This window comes from Molothrus ater, chromosome 3 (genome assembly GCF_012460135.2).
Source record: "Molothrus ater isolate BHLD 08-10-18 breed brown headed cowbird chromosome 3, BPBGC_Mater_1.1, whole genome shotgun sequence".
Classification (NCBI taxonomy): Eukaryota; Metazoa; Chordata; class Aves; order Passeriformes; family Icteridae; genus Molothrus; species Molothrus ater.
This window is the reverse complement of record NC_050480.2, coordinates 6,832,847-6,847,273: the sequence shown is the minus strand read 5'-3', so window position 1 is coordinate 6,847,273 and position 14,427 is coordinate 6,832,847. Positions and strand designations below refer to the sequence as shown.

General features: G+C 45.4%; 1 protein-coding gene and 1 long non-coding RNA gene across 2 annotated transcripts in view; one reads left to right on the top strand and one right to left on the bottom strand.

Moving 5' to 3' along the window:
* Positions 1-560: 560 nt before the first annotated feature.
* LOC118685473 (uncharacterized) lies at positions 561-1,403 on the bottom strand. The gene is made up of 2 exons (XR_004979967.1): positions 1,360-1,403; positions 561-863 (listed from the first exon to the last, which is right to left on the bottom strand). It is a non-coding gene; the product is annotated as an uncharacterized LOC118685473 (long non-coding RNA).
* A 113-nt stretch (positions 1,404-1,516) lies between these two features.
* The window catches only part of COQ8A (coenzyme Q8A), a 43,443-nt gene continuing 30,532 nt past the window's right edge, over positions 1,517-14,427 (top strand). Inside the window, exons 1-2 of the mRNA XM_036380833.2 lie at positions 1,517-1,638; positions 13,149-13,343. Of these exons, the coding sequence (XP_036236726.1) occupies positions 13,167-13,343 (177 nt within the window). The 5' untranslated portion in view covers positions 1,517-1,638; positions 13,149-13,166. The remainder of the gene's footprint in view (positions 1,639-13,148; positions 13,344-14,427) is intronic.

The following is a 14,427-nucleotide window of genomic DNA, read 5'->3' as shown; positions in this document are numbered from 1 at the left end:
ATTCAATAATGTGTCTTTCCCAGGGAACTGTTTCTTTTTTCACCTTTCAAATTCAAATCCAGCCTTTTTAGTCCTGATTGGAGCTGGCTTCTAATTCGATAATGTTTGGGTGATGAATATTGCTAAATTTATTTGTAGCTGTCTGTTCAGTGCCTTTCAGAGACCTTCTCTGGGTTTACATGGGAAACTGAGAGGGGCTTGGGGAGATGCAATTTTTTTTTTTTTTTTAACACGAAGGAATATGTGTAATACTTGAACAATATTTGGTAAATACCACCCAAACAATCTTTGGTCTGATCAGCTGGAGATAATAATTGTCTCCCTCTACAGAGGAGGACAACTTTGGCAATAGCAGATTGGCAGTAATATTCACAGGTTTTGTACAGTTCAACCTCTCTACACACTTAGAGCAGACCATTTATCCACTTTCCTTCTTCACAAATCCACAGCATCCACAACTCCTACTGACTTAGATACAGGTCCTCTGGTGTGGATTTAAGTGCTCAATTCAAGCTACTAGTTAGCTGAAAAGGTAAGCCAGAACAAGCAATTGACAATGGTGAAATTAAAGCTCCGGGCTGTTTATTGGTCACTCCTGCAAGTTATGCTACAACTGGAGAAGTATTACGAATCCTGTTTGGTTTAGGAAGGAACGAATGATTTCATCTCCAAACCTCATCCGAATGTACTCCTGCACTGATGCAGCCATGTGGCAAATGCCCCAGAACGACTGTATTGTTATTTTTCAGACGGGAAAGTTGCTGACAGCGGCGGGCGCTCACCAAGCATCCGGACAAGCGCGGAGCTGCTGTCGCTGTGAGCCCCTTGCAGCCTCTGCGCGACACCGCATCCCTGCCATCGACCTAAGGGGAACAAGGCACCGCGTTTGTTTCCAAGGTGCACACGAGCATTTCCCAGCAACCTGACCAGTTCCCTATGCCTGCGTGACACGATGCTTTGACAAGCCACACAGGCAGCCACAAACAAAGCTTTCCCGGACAGGGAGCGACACGAATCGGGAGCTGCTCCCTTCGCCTGGCATTTCCCTGGAGCCTGCCGGGCGCGGGGCTCCTGCCCATCTCCCCATGCACATTAACGGGAAATGTGGGACCGCCGGAGCAGCGACCCCCGGCCTCCCCGAGCCCACCTCATCCTTTCCCACCGCGGGACCACCCTCCCCCGCCCCGCCCCCTCCCACTGACACCGCGGCCGGGCGGTCCCCGTTCGCTAGAGAAGCCCAGCCCGGGGGGAGCCAGCCCAGCGCGGACAGACGGCGGCTGTCGCCGCCCCGCTCGCAGCACACGCTCCTCACGCCTCACCCGGCCACCCGCGCCCCCCCCCGCCCGCCGCCGCACGGACCTCACGGGCCTCACGTCCCCCTGCAGCCGCCGCGCGCGCCGCGCCGGGCCCGCCCCGCATTGGCCGGAGCCCCGCCCGAGCCCGCCGCCCATTGGCGGAGGCGCGGGGCGCACGGGGCTCCGCCAATGGGAGCGCGGCGGGGGCGGGGCGAGCGACCCGGCCGCGGCCGGGGGTGGTGGCGGCGGTAAACAGGCGTGCGGGCCCGGGCCGCGGCCGCCGAGCAGAGCTGAACGGACCCATCCGAGCTGAACCGTGGCCGCTGGGCTGTGCCGGGCCAGGGTATGGGAAGCGACCGCGGCAGTGGAGGGGCCAGGCTGGGCAGGGGTGGCCTGTACCGGGCTGTGCGGCGGGGTGGGGGCAGCGGTGCCCCGGCAGCGGCACCCCCGGCAGCGGCGGTGCCCTTGGCAGCGACGGTGCCCCGGCTGTGGGAGCTCGCCCGTTGCCATGCGGGGGAGCGGTGCCGGAAGGGATGCGTGGATGCGGACGGGTGATGGCGGCACCGGCGCTGCCGCGGGGAGCACACTCGTGCCCGGCGCGGCGCCTCGGGCCGGGGTCGCTTGCCTGGGGCTCGTTCCCCGGCGGGGGAATGTGTGTGGGGTCCGGCGGCCGATGGCGGCAGCGGGGCTGCGGGGCTGCGCCCGGGCAGGAGGAGCCCGGGGCTGCGGCCTTGCCGTGCCCTTGGCCGCGTCCTGGCGGGGCGAGAGCGGGGCCGGCCGGGTCCCGCCTCCTGCCCGCGCTCGGCAGCGCCGGGCCGGGAGCGGGGCCGGCGCCTCAGCGCAGCCGGGGAGATGCGCGGGCTGAGCGGGGAGCGCAGCCCACGGGGGATCGGGAAAAGGGTGGAATTCCCGCTCTGCTCCGTAGGGAATGCGCCCTGCCCGAGGATATCGCGCGGACCTGGCGCTGCGCTGCTTTCCGCGCTGCTTTCCGGGCTGCTCCCGCTTGCAGCCTCGCTGCTCTCTGCCGCTGGGACCGATCCGCGCGTCTGGCTGGAGACGGCTGTAAAATAAAGATGTTGGTTGTTTTTTAAAGCTTTGCTTGTAGCTGAAATGGGGGTAAAAAAACCCCTGTGAGCCCCTTGGTAAAGTGTCTGAGGAAATGATCTTTCTTTCTATAGGCAAACAGGCTTGGGAAGTCTTTGTAACAATGTGAACGGGAACTGATGGGGAGATACTTAGTTTTAAACAGACACCGAACAAGCGACCTATATATAACTACAAATATGAAAGTTTGGTTTCAAACAACATTGTATAATGTTGTTTTCATGGTTACTGATCATTTTGATTTTTGCAGGACTGTATCATAAGAAATAACACTATTTCTAATAGCCCAACAAGGTTATGTGCCACCCGGCAGGGATGTAGGTGGGGAGATTCTCTGTATTCCCCTCCATACAATGAAAATCCATGCTTTGTGGTCACTGTTAGGAAATTAAAGCTTTTCTTTCAACAACTGAGAGTATCATTTTCCTAAAAAGAATTGACCTAACAATTTAAGATTTTTTTTTCTGAGTTGCTTGTCTTTTAATTATATTGTTTTACTAGACTCAGGTGTATTAATTAAGAATATGCAGAATAAGTCTTAGCACTGGGTGTAGGAGGGTAGTGGCCAAAGTCAATAGTAGCTCAATAAAAGACTTAATAAAACAAGGGATTAAGATATTGTTCTTTATGCAGACTGAATGCAGATTGGTGTCTAAAGGTATATTGGTAATTTTGCATTTCTCTGTCATGGGGTAAGAACATTTATGTGTTATCAGAAGGAGTTTAGTTCACAGGAACTGCAGCTAGCAAGAGCAAGCAAGAACCTTCTTGCTCTTAGACCAGGAGAGTTCTTTTTGTATTTTGTACATGTTTTTTTCATTGCTGTTAAGTAGCAGTGACATTGGTAACCTTGAATAAAGTATGCTTAGAATAAACAGCTTTATATTGTCCAGTCTTACTTGAGATGGGGGAAAAAAGTTGGCTGACCTGCTGTGCTTTGACAGTGTCTCCCTTTTAATAATGAGGCAGTGAGATGAGCAGAAGAGAAGGCCAGATGTGGAGAATTGCCTCCTTTACTATCTGAGTACTGATCACCTTGTTTCATTCCTGCCAAGGGGAATTCTGTGCAGTGCAGCTCTGGTTAATTCATTTGTGATAATAATAGCTCAATGCATCCATGCAGCAAGACCTGGACTTTTTTTGGCTTCTAGTCTTCCAGTAGTCCTTTTAAAGGCAAGTGATGATCTGTTGTTTCACACCCTGTTTGCCAGGCTGTATTGTTTTTCTGGAAACTGAGAGGGAGCAAGGGACAAGAGCTGAATTCCTGCTTCTTAATTTTTTCTGTTAAAACCAGTTGATTGCTTATGGAGTTGGGATTTTTGTAGGTAGAGGTTGGTGGTTTTTTTCTGTCTGCATGTGTTTTTTCTTCATTGTTTTAATCTGGGTGCAAGGGATGATGTGTGTTTCATGGTCTTCATGGTCTGTCATCTTGTGTGTCAGTGTGCATGGGATAAATTGTTTGATCCAGGTGGTTTGCCACATGCATCTCAGGACTTAGCTTGGTGCATGAATAAGCATTTCTCCTTTTCCTTAAATCTGTCCTGCTGGGTGAGCAGTCCAGCCTAGGATGGAGGCAGTGAGTCTGAGCAGTATTTAGCAATCACATCTCCAGTGTGATGTAGGTCTTCTCATCTTCTCCCTTGAAAACTGTAAGAGAAAGAAGTCTGGAGGAGGAGCCTTTTTGCCTTAAGGAGCTGTATATTCTGGAGCAGAGTAGCTTCTCTTTCAGCTTGTTTTATAAAAGTGCTGCCTTGTGCTATAGGTGCCTGCTTTCCTTCAGGATCTGAAGAAGAAAATCAGTTATCTGCATGTGGAGCTAAAATACCAGTTGGCAGTGAAGCTCAGTAGTTTGAGGGCGTGGGTTCAATCACTGCTTTCTCCCCCAGCAGTGAAAACTCGTTTTATAGGCACATTCCTGTCTTAACATTAATCTTAATCAATTTTTTGACTTTAGCTTCTCAGTTGTTTAGATGCCACTTGTTTTGTTCCTCTTACCTCCCCTTCCCCTGTATGGTAGATGGCAAAATTAAATCAGTCTGAGCTGGTGACAAAGACCCAAGAAATAACTGAATACACAAGTTTTGCCCTTTCTTTGCACAGTTGTGTTTCTGCACTTTATTTTAATGGCATTTTAATGGCTTTTGTGTTTTGTCAATCAGTAGAAGTATGGAGCTAAATAAAGCATGTTCAGTTCCCAGCTGTCCAGTCTCTGAAATGTTCTGTGTGCTTCTCACAGCATAGAAAATGACATTACTTGCTCTCAAAAACTTAGCTGTCAGTCTGTGGAGCTGGCTTTTAGAAACTTTACAAGTTTATATGTTTACTTAAACAAGTCTGCATGCATATCCACAGTTTAAAAACATTTTTTTTTTCTGGAAGCTGCAGAAGACTTTGTCTTTTTTGTGAAGACTGAAGATTCTGTATGTGGAGGCATGGGGAAAGATGATCTGTATGGTCCTAGAGCTGTTTTGTGATGTGCAGGTGATAACTTCCACTTACAAAGTTCTCATGCTGTGTTTGTTTTTCCTCTGTAGTTTGTCCTGGTTTTTGGTGTAGATTAGATTTTTATGTGGCTCCTTTCTTTGCTATTCATGCTTCCTTTTTAACCAGTTGCATGCCTTGGGTTTTTTTCTGGGTCTGCTGAACAAGTGAAACATGAAAGGGTTTGGGGCATTGTTCTGAAATGTCACAGCTCTCCTGCTGTCTGGATTGTGCCATTTGGAGGGATTAAATCCTCATCCTAATTTGATTTGGCCAAAGTGCTCCTCAACAGAGTACTTGGGATTAGAGAAGAGATGGCAGAAGAATGACTGGGCAGTAAACTGCAAGTGGACTGAGTGTTTCCTTTAGAGAACCCTTCTGAAATCAGTAAGCCTGATAAAATTTTACATTGCACAGCAAAGCATTGTGGAGCATGGCCTTTCAGAACTCACTTGGAGTTTGGGGATTTTTATTTTTTTTAACTGTATAAGCTGCAAAAAGCTTTGGTTTCTCTAGTTTGGAAAGGCAATGTATTTATACTATGCAAATGTGATTTCATAAAGTCTATACATGGAGAGCATAAACAATTGTAGATTACAAATTCTGTATCAGGTGTGAGAGCTTGCAGGTTAGGCTTAGCTGTAAGAGAAACACAGAGCTCATTACTCTCATGTACCCTAGTGTCAAAAGTACCTTTGTGTGGGGAGCAGGAGCAAACAGAAATAACTTGTCTGTGGCAGAGCTGCCATGCAGGAGCTGTAGGTTCTGACAGACCATGTTCCCCTGCAGCACAGAGATCATCTCAGGTCTTCTTTTTTTGCCTACGGTCCTCTTGTTGCAGGGAGGATTTGGCACAGCCAGAAAAATGGAAGCTCTCACAGCCAGGGCTCTGGTGTGTCAGGGGGCTATGAATAGAGCAGGATGTGTTGTAAGTTGCTAAATTGGAGCTTAACCCCAGTTTCTAGGGCAAGGTTGGAAGCCATGAGATCGATGCAGACAGGAATGCCTGCAGGATCAATAGTGGGATCAGTGGCGCTGGGGTTTGCCTGCTGCTCCCAGAGGGGACAGCTCTCAGCACAGGGGGTGTCTTTGCCACCCAGAGAGACCTGTGGGGATGCCACTTACAGACTTGGGGAGTGCTGTGCAAGGCTCTGTCCTGGTGTACACAAAGGGTGACAAACAAAATCCCTTCTTGTTCCTGAGGAAGAGCAGCTAGACACAGCTCAGTTACAGGCTGTGTCTAGCTCTTAGAGAGGTTCTGACTAGAAGCCACTGCCAGAGTGGCATTTAATGGTGACTGTTGGCAATATATGGCTTAGGTGGTCAGCAAACCAGCTCTAAGTCCTTGTTTGTGTTTGATCTACAGAGCTGGGTGTTTAGAGGATTCTTAGGGATAGGCTGTGTGCTGTGAGGATCACTATGGAGAGCCCTGGGATTATTCCCAGCCCTATGCCTGACAAGCAGGGTAAGTTTGGGTAGATCACCTGTTCTCTTTCTCTAAAGTAGACAACTGTGGTATCAGTCCCTATTCCTGAGCTTTTTGAGAGTTATAAGTGAAGAGGGTTGTGTGTTTCAAAGCAAGAGGAAGAGCTGCTATTTTTCTCAAGACTTGTGCATTAAGTAGTGGTGTATTTTGAGGCTAAAGGAATCTGCACTTGTTTGTGAGGCACAGCACTTTATCAGTTTCTAGTTCCTAAATTAACCTTGGTGTGCTTTTGGAAAGTCAAAACTTCCAGTAAAAACAATTGTACCATAACAGTATATACAAAAAATTAACTGCAAATTGATAACCTCCTTAATTTATACTTTATATTCAAATTCAGAGTAATTTATACTTTATATTCTAATTCAGGGTACAATTTATACTTTATATTCTAATTCAGGGGAGCTCTGTTGATTCCTGTGCAGAACCATGCATCAGAGAGAGCTGGGCTTTGATGATCTCCTCTGCTCTGATGCTGAAGTGACGGAGAGAATAGGGCTGCTCTGCAGACTTGGGGAAGGTGTTTGTAGTGCTCAGATTTTGTTTGAAGGTCAGTGTTTGGGTTTGATCAGTGAAGAGCTTTAGTGTAACCTTTTTGTAATTACTGCTAGGTAGAGTTATTCCTTACAGATGTGGGAGATTTATCTTCTCAAGTAATGCTGTATGTTACCATTGATGGGGTGACTTGGAACTAGTGAACTGTGCTTTTGTGTAAACTTGCCATAAACCTAAATAAAGGTTTCATCTTGTAGTAGTTCTGTTCTTAAGTACATGCTTCAAATATTGCATCTGCCAGAATCTCAAATATTGCATCTGCCACAATCTCATGTTAATCTGTGTGCTCGGAGGTCATGCTCTATTTTGATTTTAATATACTGTTGTCCTTGTTGCTGAGTGAAAGATCTACATGCATGGGAAGTAACATGAATAATTCTGATGAACTCTGGATTAATGTGACTAAAGTTACACTTAAGGCTTTTGAGCTAAGCAGAGGATCCAGTGCAATGCACTTATAAGCACAGCCCACTGCATAAACAGAAGAGAAAACCCTTTTTTTTTCCTTGTCCTCTTATTCTTTCTTCCTTTCCTCTTGGTAACAGAGGTAATACAAAGATTGTGTGTTGGGTATAAATACAACTCCAGCTTGAAATCCATCCCCATGGCCCAAAACTTTTTGCCTTGCAATTGGGATAAATTGATTTTTTAAAAATTATTATTATTTTGGGCCCCCAACTGCAAAGACTTAATTCTCAGGAGCAGATAGAGATAACATTTTTGGGGACCAGTGAATGAGCAGTGACCTTAGCATCACAGCAACCGAGTTGGATCTACCTCAGTGTAGCAGCAAACAGAGTGTGCCCAGGGTAGGATTTATTGGTGTACTGTGCCAAGGCATATCAGGAGTGACCTGTAGTGAGGCTTGTGCTCTCTTAATTGTGGTAAATCTTAATCGTGGCTAAATTATTTCCAGGTCTGTGTAGCTTATTTCCATCTGTGGGTAGAAGGGGACTGTGTTAATTCCAGGCATGTGGGCTGTGACTCTGCTATTGCATTCCCCAGACATTGTCCAGAGAGAAGTAAACAGCACTGCTGGTCCAGAGCATTCAGGGATGTATCTGTGCCTAAAATAAAGCAGGCCTTGCTGAAGTGTCCAGGCATTCTTTTCACTCTTACGTGTGTCAAGCCATTTATGGGGAAAATTAGGTTTTGAACTAACTGTCATTTGCCAAAAATGAGTGCTAAGCCTTCTGAATTTTGTTGGAAAGAGGCATCTGTGTGCCCAGCAGCCCATTTTTATCAGTGTGGGCGCTGCTATTGTAGTGATTAGGGAGCAAACCAGTTCTGCTTGCCCTTCAGAGGTGTTTGTTTTAAATGGCATTGGCAAAGTGCTTTGTGGAAGGGTGCTTGTAAAGCAGCTTTCAGAGACTTGCTGAATTCAGCTTAAGGGGGCTTGAGTGCAGGCCACAGGGCAGGATCAAATCTAGGGGTCCTTACTTCTGTCACAGGTCACATCTTTAAAGACATTTCTTTTGGAGCAGCAATGTATTGGAGTTATGGGGAAGGGAAGAAGGAAGGATAAGCAAGGTGGATTTTCAGTTTGGTTTGAAGGATGAGAGCAACTTCTTCCTTTTAAAATGCTGGTTTTGTGCCTTGCATGGTTAAAATTTGGGTCAGCTGCAACCCAAGGAATCCAGCTAATGAAAATACATCTAGGCAGGGACCTGGCAATTTGGTATCAAAGGAACTGGTGGGGAGGTGTGTGATGGAACTGAAAAAGGCCATGAATGAAAGGATCACATGAAAGGGTTGGTATGGCAACAAACATAAAAAGAAATGGGAAAAATTCTGTAAAAGAACAGTTACAGAGCAGCTTAATGAATAATAGTTACATTGAACTTAGTCTACTTTTGTTTCATGGCCATGGAACAATGTCCTGAGTATCTGGCCTTCTGCATCTTGTTTGTGGTGTTTATTATTGTTATTTCATTATGCTCTTGCCACACTTGCTCTGATGGTGTGGGTGGTTATAACACTGAAGCCAGGGTTTTAGTCCTTGTTTAGATACAACTAAGATAACAGTGCTTGTAATAAAGGATAATGGAGAGAGGGAAGATGTAGGGGCTGTTTTCTTGATATGTGGTATCTGATTATCTGCCTTAGTACCTGTCCAAGCTAGTATTATTTTATTGTTTATTTTCATTTATTTAGAATAAAAGTTGAAGATAAAGAAGGCAGCTAAAACTGCAGACCTGATGGAGGGAATATAGGCTGCTGTAAAACTGCTCTGATTTTGTTTGGGGGATTTTTTTGATGTTTTTTCTTTGGTCAGTTATTTTGTGTTATGTTGTTTTGGTTTTTAAATTATTCAACAATGTTTGGTAGTAGAAGTTCCCATAAACTGAAAGAGGCTGTGTTGTCACGCACAGAAAACTTTCAGATACGTTTCTTGTATGATTAGAAATCCTGTGTTTAAACTTGGTCCATCCTATATATATGTGTGTGTGTGTGTGTGTATGCATGTGCATATGGATATCTGAGTAAAACTTTTCACTGTACAAGCATCTGGAGGAAAGCTCGTGGAGTCTCAAGCAGGTCTGTGTGTCTGTAGGAGCACACATTAGCACATGGAGAACTCATATTAGCACATGGAAAAGAAAGGGAATAAATGGAAGAATGTTTTAGAGTGGGACAAATACATGATTTTCTCACTACATTGCCTTGTAGTGAGGCTCTTGGTTTCTGTTATTGGCCTCTGATAAGCTGAGTGATAAGCAAGCTGCACTTGCTTAGACCTTCAGTCCAGTAGTCTGCAATGTTGAAAAGGGGAGGAAACACTTGGCAGGCAGTGGCTCCAGAGAACGGTGGGTTGTGAGGCTGATTGCTGCTCACAGGAGGATCCCAGCACTGGTTTGGTTTTGCTGTTAGAGCAGGGCTCTGAATCAGGTGGCATCTAACCTGCAGGAGCCCTCTGCCCACTGTGTGTGCCTTGCCTGGTGTCTGAGGGTGCCTTGGCTCGAGTTTCCCAGTGCTGGAAGGTGTGGGGGTTTTCCAGGGGTTCATTCACCTGGGAGAAGCTTGCTAAGCCAAATCTGTGACCCTGCCTATTTTTGGAAAAGGGCTCAGGATCCACACTTGTCAGCCCTCTTCAGGCCAGGTCAGAGGCACTCTGACAGCTTGTGCAGACACCACTGACCTGTCCATGCCCTGTGCTAGCAGTGCCCCACTTTGCTTGTGCTAGATAGAGAATCCTCAGGGAGCAAGTCAAGTGTGATACAGACTTTGTACACTTGGACTAATTCCATTTGGAACCACTCCCTAAATCTCCTTCTGATAAAGCTTGCTTGTACTGTATTTATTGATTTAGCAGGGTAGGAATAGAACTTGTCTTAGGGGGGAAAAATGCCTTGCCTGCTGTCTGTGCTGGGTATTAACACAAGTGTAGTTGTTTGGTACAGTACCAAACTTCTCAGAAGTGTGTGCTTCCTGTCTCAGCTTTTGGGGTTTTGTCCTTGCTTGTGCTTATTGCCTTTTTGTTAAAAAAAAAAAAAAGTAATTTTCCTAATGTTTGGTTTTTGGTTTATTTTTTTGGTTTGTTAGTTGGTTGTGTTTTGTTTTTTTTTGTGTGTATGTAGTGTTTTACCTTCTTGATTATGTAGCATATATTTTATTTAGAATAGCCTGTCTTTTGGCAGCACTGCATAGGAGCATGTTGCTGATGCTTCTGAGCTAACAAACCACTTACCTGGTACCTAGGGTTACAGCTGCTGTGCAGAGCAAGTGGGGCTGATAAAATGGAAGTCAGAGAGAGATTGGTAAGAATTTGCCCTGTACAGTGTCTTGTAGCCAAATCTGTGCAGGGCAATAGGTCCTCTTTGCATGTTGATATATTTAGCAGTGCAGGGTTGAATGAGTGTTGTGCAATGTATGTTTTCTACTTGTGGCTGCATTAGCTTCCCTGAAATTTTGTTTGGAGATTTATTTATTTTAAAAAGCACACATTTAGCATATCCTAACTGGCACTTTATGACAAGGTCTTTGGCTGGTTTGGGGTGAAAGAAGTGTATAGTTTTACTACTATTGATTAGTAAGAATACATGTTAAAAGTGGATTTGTTTTTGTGTGGGTTGTCCAAGTCTGTATTGGCTTACCTTTTGTTGCCCTTCTTGGTATGGAGGAAATGAACTTTTTTTGCACTCAAGCTTTCCTTGCTGTTAATACTTGTGATCACAAAAGCACTTATTTCTTAATAGTGGCAACCTTTGAATGGTCTCATTTCAGCTGGGACAGTATTGGGTTATTGGCTGATTTCTTTGACTGGCTCTGAATTGCAGGGACAGCCTGCAAATAAATGCTTTGGGTGAGATCCATGTGGAAATTTCCAGTGTGAAGATGTAGGGGTAGAAAAACACTTCCTGTTGACAGAGTAGATTTCCTTGCCTGACAGGCAACTTTTGAGTTTAAAAGTGCTTTATACAAGGTTAAAACAAATTGTAGTGGTTGAACTCAGAGAGATGCAGGAGTAACACTTCTTAGAGGTCTGGAGCATATGGATGGGTCTTGTAGTGAGAACCACAGAAAAATGACCTAGGTGGGCTTGAGTTTTATTTTTGCAGCTAACCTGTTATGCCCAGATTCCTTGTAAGCCCTTGACTGTCCTTTTAGTGCACTTACAACATGTAAGTGTAACACTCCTGGCTGCAGTGCTTGTTCCAGATTTTGATCACTGATAAAACAGTGGTTGAACAAATGTCCCAGTAACTGGGCTTTATCCTGCATTTGCATAATAATGTCTCTCTGAAGTTCAGCTGTAGTAATCTGTGCAGTTCCTGTGTGATTGCAGCAAATTTGTGTACTTAGACAGAAATTTAGCTTTAGCAGTCCATTCTTCTCCTTCATGACAGGTGCAGCAGACATGTTTGAGACAGGGCATGTGTTTCCTGAGAAGGTAACTGGATCCAGGTGCTTGTGGTCTGCAGCTGGATGTAATGCTTTGTGTGCTTTGACTCTAGACCACTTGTACCACATCAGTGTATTAACATTTATAGTTGAGTATATGTGCATGTTGACAGGTTATCTTCTAAAAATTGGTTGATAGCTGCGTACCTACCTAGGAAATAAATATGTGGCCTTAGACTAGTGCTCTCTACCTATTGCAGTCAGAACATTTTTTTTTTTCCTCTCCAAATCATTAGGGAGACTGCTGTATGGGCAAGGTTGGAGCTTAGTCAGCATCTTGTTCCAACTGCATGCCTCTGTGTTCTGTGTCAGTAAAGATGGGAACATGTGCAGCTGAGCCAGTCCTGGAACTGTGACCCTGTCTGTGCTTGAAGGGTGTAGCAGATGAGTGAAATAAGCAGGTGAAAATCTCCCCTGCAAAATGGTTTTGCACCCAAACCACTGGATTACTTTTACATGAACCACAGTGATGTAGGAGAGCCACTGTCCTGAGCCTGAGCTTGGTTCCAGGCTGAGCCAAAGGAGTTGATGGAAATTACTCTTGTCAGACACACTCTGTCCTCCATCCTGCAGTGCCCAGTTTGTATTTGAAGACACTGAAGTGGCACAGGCTGTTCCAAATCTGAAATGGATCCTCTTGAAAAGGAAGAGGGGCTAAATCAAAAATGACTGTAGTGCAGCACTTTGCAAATGCTGTAGTAGGTAGGTGTTGTGAGATGCTTAAACTTCCAGTTAGAAGTAGCAGAGTGAGCTACAAGTTGGGGAAAAAAACAGACTATGGAGCAGGCTGCCTTTGGAGGATGGACAAAGCTTAATCACTGGTGTGGGAGTAAAGAAATTCAGCTATGTAAAATGAGCAGGCACAACTGCAGGGCAGGGATGGAACGTGACAGTGAACTTCATCAGTGCTGTCAGGACCTGAGAACATGTTCCAAGGCTCCATAATAATTAAAGGTCAAATGTTTATGTTTTTAATCCACTTCTAACATCTGGAAGGAATCAAGACAATCTTTGTAGTGTTTATGGACATTTACTGTCTTTGCTTGCCTTGGTGAATGGTAACTTGGATATTTGTGTAGAGTCCTGGAAAGTCATCCTAACTCTTGAGAACAAGGAGAATTCTCTTTTCCTGGTAAGATCAGCTGTCCAGGCCCTCAGGCTGGCCTGGGTGCTCCCTGGGCTGCAGACAGGTTCCCATGGTGGCTGCTTGCCAAAGCAGGAAGAGATTTTCCAGGCATCTGCTACCAGCACTTAGAGGACATGAAACCTGCTGCAAACTTGTTCTTGACATCTTGTCTCTCTGCTCCCTCTCCCTTTTTGTCTTTCAGCACAGAAATTCATCAGTCATGGCGGGTGATGCCATCATGGTCATGAGGGGCTTGACCAAGCTGAGTAAAGCCATCCTGGAGACCCAGGCAGGGCAGCTTCGGCAGGTGCTCCTCGGGGGAGATGCAGTCACCATTGCCAAGACTCTCCAGGCCACTGCTGAGCAACAGTTCAGCTCTGCCCTGGGCAAGGTGCAGGTGAGCAAAGCTCTTTGAGCACAGTCTAGTCTGATGTTTTGCTTTTTCTCCTGGTACTTTTTTTGGTTTTGTTGTGTGAGTGTCAGGGAACTCACGTCTTGAATGAGAGCCTAGTTCTGAAGTGTGGGATTGATAACAGTAATGTTGCAGTGCTCTGGGAATTCTTTGGAATTTGTGGTGTGTGGGAGGTGCTTGAACAGGAATGGGAGGGGAATATTAGTGTTTCCATTACTGAGTGTTTAAGACATGCTGAATAAGAAAAGTTCCCATCTTGTTAAAGATCAAGCTCTTGCTAAGACTGGTCAGCAACTTTGTTATTTAGTCTCCTTTAAACTTTGGACATTGATTTACATCTCTTTTAGAGTGCATTGGATTTATCTCAGTGCTGCTTCCTTTCTTGGCAGAATTGGTGCACGTGATATTTTTCAGAGTGGCTCAGGTTCAGGTGTTTGCACATTCACCACTTACAGTCCAGGATGGAATTTTGGTACTGGCTTTCAAATGAGGAACATAAGGAAAGGCAGACAGCAGCTTCTCTCATCAGAGATGGGATAGATTTATAAGAGCTTCACATCTGCTGTGCTGCCATCTTTTGAAAGCAAGGGGCTTATCTGTGGTACTTCTCTCTCATTATTCTCTGGAAGGAGTGTGTAGCTCAGATGACCATTTTTGAAGCAGAAACTAAGGAATGAGATTTTGATGGTTTTTATGCAATGAGCAATCTATAGCTTCAGTCCTACAATCTGGGCCAGTGTTTTCTTGGTTCTGTTTAAGCTTGCAGTAGAACTAACTTGGATGTTTGTTTGTGGGATAGTGCTTTGTCTTGTCATTGCCTGCCTCTTGCACCCAAGAGGAGAGATGTTCTGTTTCTGTGCATGTTTCTTTGCACAAGAGAAGCCCAATGAGCACAAATGCAGAAGACTTGCCCTGCTTTAGGTAAAGGGATTGCAAGAGAAACTCCTGCCAAAGCAGAGCTCAGTAAGAAATATAAACACACAGCATTTTCTGTTTTGAAGAGAGGAAGATGTTTTATATTAATTGGCAGTGGTTTAGCTGTCTGGCATGTTTCTAAAAATTTAGTATG